Genomic DNA, 6,000 nt, shown 5'->3' on the forward strand with positions numbered 1-6,000 from the left:
GTATGCAGCCTCAAGCTCTTTCTGCCAGCAAGATGTTTCCTCTACTCTTAGCAGTGATGTGACTTTGTTTCTGATTTTCTTATAGTCCATCCAATCTGATACAAATTCACTATTATTTGCCTTGTTTAGTTGTTTATAACGTTCATTCATCTTTTTCCTTATCTGAGTAGAGTATTCATCCATGGTAATGAACTCTTGCTTTCCTCCTTTTGATAAAGTCATTCCTAACGTCTGTGTATAATTTTCCCAAACCTACTGGCAGTCATCATCATCATTGAAAATACTGCAGACTGACCAAGGTACTCTGTCCACCTCATCTGTGAAAACTTTCCAGTCTATACTTTACGTACTTGAATTTACGTACCCTTTCCTGTTGGTTACGTAATTGAATTTAGGTGGTGTTCTTGTCCATCTTAGCTTAAGTATTATAATAATCAAACAATGGTCAGCTATCCCTGTGTCAAAAACAACAGATTTTAGTACCATTTCAGGGTTGTTGGTAATGTAACGATCAGGGTTCTTGTTATGACGGTGAAGAACCAGTGAATAACTAGGCCGTTGGTGGAGCGGTGGGCTAGGCCAATAGGCCTAGGCCCCAAATAAGTAACGCACAATAGATATTGCTTCTTTGATGTTATCTCTAATGATTCAACAGAAAGACTCACTCATAACGTAATCAACACACACTTATAACCTAATTACAAAAGCTAATTAACAGGACAATACTTTCTCTCTTTAACTTAGTAATTTATTTGTTCATTTATTGTCCATTTATTATTTCTTCATTCATGTATTCATTTATTTATTCATTGTTTAGTTAACCCTTTCATTTATTCATCCTTACGTATTTATTTATTCTTTGCGTCTTGAATAAATATGCTTTGTCAATATTGTATTTCCTCTAGGAATGATGATAGCTGAAAACTGGATAAACGACGTCGCTTTGACTCTTGGAAAAGACGCAGCAGAAGTGCGGGAAGGTAATTTGCTTATGAAAGGAGACAGAACATACTACAACCAAGAGATCGAAGACGATGCGTTGCAAAGATGCTGGAATGGTTGTTTAGAGCAAAGTCAGTACTGGAAAGTCAGAGACGAAATCTCAAAGTTCAACTCAGAAAACCGTTGGAAGAAGAGGGGCGTGTCCATCATCCCCACCATGTTCGGCATTTCGTATACAGCTTTGTTTCTAAATCAAGCAGGTGATTTATGCTTTTGAATAGATAGGTACAAAAAGGGTTGTTAGAAGGTTTCCTGCCTAATTCAATAGTGATTAGTTCGAACAAAGGAAAGTTTGGTTAACAACAAAGTGGGTTTCTTACTTTAAAAAAAAGATTTTTTTTGTGAATTCTAAAGATGGCCAAGATTCCGATTGGCTATTAAAATTATTTTTTATATTTGTGTAATTTCAACCCCATGGATGATTTTGATGTTTGTATTTATTTAGTTGGAGTGGTTGATTTTAATTATACCTTCAAATGGCCTTCAATCAATTACTTCATTGTCAATTAACGGTTTTTTTGATGAGAAAAAGCGTGGCCTGGTTACGCTACGGAGACACTGTCAGCAAACAGACTTTCAGAAAACTGACACAGACAATGTTTCAATGCCTGAAAAAAGGGGAAACCAGGGACGTCGACAGCGGTGTTTAGGAGAGGGGTAGGGGCTTAAGCCATATTGAAAGTGCACTCAAACCAGATGATATATATATACACATATATATGCTTTTATGTCTCTTGCATGTCTCTTGCATGTCCCGCTCCCTCCTAGTCCAAAAAATGTTCCGTTGTTCCTGAAAGCAGCACGACCATATGCAAATAATTGAAGAGCGTGGAAGAAACGATAGGCAGTCAAACAAATGGGGCTTTGCAATATCTAGAAGAAAGAGCGATGGTAGCCTATATCGGGAATATAAAGAGGCAGCAGAGTTTCTAAACTCCATCTTGTTCCTTGTAGGTGCACTTGTATCTATTTACGCCGATGGATCAGTGCTTTTGTCACATGGTGGAGCAGAGATGGGGCAAGGTCTTCACACAAAAATCATTCAAATTGCAAGCGAAACTCTCAAAACCGATCGAGAACATATCCATATCATTGAAACTGCAACCGATAAAGTGCCGAACACATCACCAACAGCTGCAAGTGCCAGCTCCGACTTGAATGGTATCAAATTCATTTTTACGTTATTTTTACGACCAATGTAGGTTATAACAGACAAAAGTGTGCGAATCTATTTCAATCCTACCAAGAGGAACAAAGATTTGATGAAGTCTTCAATCAACCGTTCGTTTTTGTATGTCGATTGAAGATATTTTGAAATTCTCGGTCTCTCTGTTTATCATTAAGTTACAGAGAAGAAGAAGCGTATGCTAACATCACCCTGCCCCAAATTCTGAAATCTCTAAGATTGGGAGAGACCACAGTGGGGAAAGATCATTTATTCAGAAGGTTGTTTTAAATTCTGTTTTGATGAGGACAGGAGTTCGAGCTGTGCTTTGTTTCCAACTGAAGCTTTAGGACACTGAGAAGCTCTGCTTATCGGGCAGAGTCCTTGTTCTCCTCGCACGCCTTGAATCGCAGACAGTTGGTGACTCCCCTCACTCTGGGTCAAAATTAGGTCAAGTTGGAGACTCGAACCGCAGACCATTGAATCTGTAATCCGAGACCCTAACAAATAAACCATCCCCGTGTTAAGAAACCTTCTAAATTTCTTATCTTCTATCTCACAGACATTCGTAGAAATAGACGAATAAAAACCTCTGATTTCCGTTAGCTGCTCTTAATATCATTCATTCTGTTACATCTCTACTTCAATCTCGTTTCTACTCAATCTGCCTACAGTCTGGCATCACATTCCTTCTACATCATACCATGTGCTTTCTAAATAAGGTCGACTAACTATGTTTTCGGTACAACAAACAAAAAAGAGCCAATTAAATACTAAAACATTATATACGTTCACCAATGATAAAACTACAACAATAAATGTATATGAGTCAGCTAATGCGCCTCACTACCAAAGTGAGGCATTTGTGTTAATACCAGCTAAAACAACAAAAACTAAATGCCAAAACAGTAACTCATACGTGATTAACATAAACGCTCAAATTTATAAGATAAACTGTTAGGCATTGCAGGAAATTGGATATCACCAACACCTCGCACCCTATTATAGAGTACATTTAATCATTTCAACCTTTGACCTAAAATGTCGGACAAAAGAAGTTTTTAGCATCCAACCAACCGTTTAAGCTTTGCAAGAGGTTTAGACTTACTTTGTCTCATTTAAGGTATGGCTGTGTACAACGCATGCTGCGAGCTGAGTAAACGTCTCGAGCCATTTCGAAAGAGTAAAGGAACTTGGAAGGAGGCAGTAAAAGCGGCCTATTTCAATCGAGTTAGTTTGTCTGCAACAGGCTTCTACGCCACGCCAGGTATCAAATTCAATTCTGAGACTAAAGAAAGAAAACCGTTCGGGTATTTTACAAATGGTGTTGCATGTTCGATTGTGGAGATCGACTGCTTAACAGGAGACCATCGCGTTCTTAAAACCGACATAGTTATGGATGTTGGCAAGTCTTTGAATCCAGCGATTGACATTGGACAGATTGAAGGTGCCTTTACACAAGGCTATGGTTTCTTCGTCATGGAGCAAATGGTCCATTCTCCCTCTGGTGTACCATTTACGCGTGGTCCTGGAGCTTACAAGATACCATCGTTTGGCGATGTACCTTTGGAATTCAATGTCACACTTCTTAAGGGTAAGTGCAATAAGCAAGTTACCTTGAAGCAAATAAGCAAACTTATGTAAAACAGACTAGCAACACTCTTTGGAAAAAAGCTTTGCTCTTGATTCAAGCTCTGCCCATCTTCTATTTCAAATCAAAATATGCGAGCATAGAAACCTTCAGAATAGCTTAAAACAGATTCTATAGAAAAGCTTATAACTTACCATCAATTTATCGTATCAACTACAGTTCATCCCATCTCCACGCCTTTAGCTTTGTGGTTAATGAAGGTGCATTTCTTTATGATTTGGCAGCTGATTCAAGCTATAGAGAATATTGAAGTTACTAAATCAAAAAAATTGTATTACGTCCATTGATGATTAAGAGCTAAGATGCCTGGTTGAGATGCTTTGCTAGTTAAGTTAGAGTTGCCCTTCGTTAGAGCCATTATGGAGTAAAAGAGCAAATATATAGGGGTGTTAAAGACAATAAAGATGAGGGAAGAACAATAATGTGCCGGTCCTTTCTATTCACCAGCTTCACTCTCTTTCAATTTCTTATCTAATTTCTCTCCCTCGATTGCTTTCTACTTCTAAGAGGGTCCTGTATCCAGGGCATGACAGTCATCATCCCAAAGCATGAATTTGTGCGAAATTGGGCCTTTTTATTTTCCTTGTTTTCGAAGTAAAAGAAGAGTTTAATTCTGACCCTCTTACGATCTTATGGGAGCCAGCGCCGTCTATTTGACATGACAAACACTCTGATCAGTTAACAGCAGCTATATGATATTTTATTTTTTTCATTTTAAAATTATTTACCAAGGGTACAAATTCAGTTTAAATACTGTTTTACAATAAGCGCTGCAAAATCTACCTATAAAATTAAAAAGTTATATACCATAAAATTTACAATAAAAAGACCAGAATATGATACTAAGGTATGGTCTTCCATATTTTGACAGATGCACCAAACCCACATGCTGTTTACTCTTCAAAAGGAATCGGTGAGCCGCCATTATTCTTAGCATCTTCAGTGTTTTTTGCAATCAAAGATGCAATCATAGCGGCCAGAAAGGAGCGCGGGCTGAGTGCGGTATTCAAAATGGATGCGCCCGCAACCGCAGAGAGGATTCGAATGGCCTGTGAAGACGAGCTCACGAAGAGAATTCCTATACCTGAAGAAGGGAAATGGCAGCCTTGGGGAATTCAAGTTTAACATTTTTAACTGTACTCTCTAAGACTTTATCAAAGCAGATACTACTTTTGCTCTTTAGCTACAATTCTGATATATTTTTAATACCTATGATAATCGTAGTTGAATTGCAGTAGAAGATTATAATGAATTGAATTGATGGATAATTGTTGTTGAATGGTTTTTAACTGAAAAATTATATGTTTTTAATTTTTACTTTGATTTAGAATATATAATCTGACATTTATATAGTAGAAGTTAGGCTAAAGATAAGATGCTGTTACTCCGAGTTTTCTGCTTGCGCAAACATCAGACAGATTATAATGAAAATATTCATACTACCCCGGATAAGTGTACAAAAGGTGTGATAAATTTTGATAAAGAAAATGTTGTTAGATAGAGGTTAATTAGTTAGGTAGAGTTATATTATCCATGAGATACTCAGAATCAGTTCTCCCTGCCTCTGGTAACAACTGAATGTCGTAAAAAATTTATTACATTCAATGGCATCAAAATAAGGAACAAAATACCCTTAGAAATTCGTTCTATGTCAAGTAAAAATAAATTTACTAAAGTTCTTTATAAGTGGTTATTGCAACATTATTGAAAATCACGAATCTTCAGTCAAGCACTCAATTATATCGAATATTAAGCTTAACCCCCTCCAATGCAAACCATGTTTGAAACTAACTGCATTGTTCCCTCCCCTGTCTTTTCTACCGTGTTATTGTCTAGTTGTTTTTTTCTTTCTTTTTCATTTCTATTTTTACCCCCTTTTCTTTTTTGTTCTATTACTGTTTCTTATACTAAAAATTTCAAATCAGGTAAACATTCAAATCTTAATATTTTTCATGTACAAATGTATTACATTTTATAAACCAAATTATTTTTTATTTGTAATCAACCCAGGAAGGGCACTGGGCACGAAAACTTTTCGGGTTTACCTCCGTGTCCTTGGCAACGTTTAATTGACTATCCTAGCATTGTTATGTAATTTTTTGTATATCTATTATAATCTTAGAAGTTGTATACCTTTAAAACTTGTACGTTTGTTGCTGAATGAAAAATAAAAGTTTGATAA

General features: G+C 36.7%; 1 protein-coding gene across 2 annotated transcripts in view; it reads left to right on the forward strand.

The window, feature by feature from the left end:
- LOC135696201 (xanthine dehydrogenase) overlaps nucleotides 1-6,000 on the forward strand; it is a 48,154-nt gene extending 42,154 nt beyond the window's left edge. For both annotated transcript variants that reach the window (XM_065215504.2, XM_065215505.2), the window contains exons 5-8: nucleotides 906-1,202; nucleotides 1,957-2,163; nucleotides 3,291-3,761; nucleotides 4,690-6,000. In XM_065215504.2, the coding sequence (XP_065071576.2) occupies nucleotides 906-1,202; nucleotides 1,957-2,163; nucleotides 3,291-3,761; nucleotides 4,690-4,943 (1,229 nt within the window). In that variant the 3' untranslated portion in view covers nucleotides 4,944-6,000. The remainder of the gene's footprint in view (nucleotides 1-905; nucleotides 1,203-1,956; nucleotides 2,164-3,290; nucleotides 3,762-4,689) is intronic.

This window comes from Rhopilema esculentum, chromosome 14 (genome assembly GCF_057945365.1).
Source record: "Rhopilema esculentum isolate cy_ngs chromosome 14, ASM5794536v1, whole genome shotgun sequence".
Classification (NCBI taxonomy): domain Eukaryota; kingdom Metazoa; phylum Cnidaria; class Scyphozoa; order Rhizostomeae; family Rhizostomatidae; genus Rhopilema; species Rhopilema esculentum.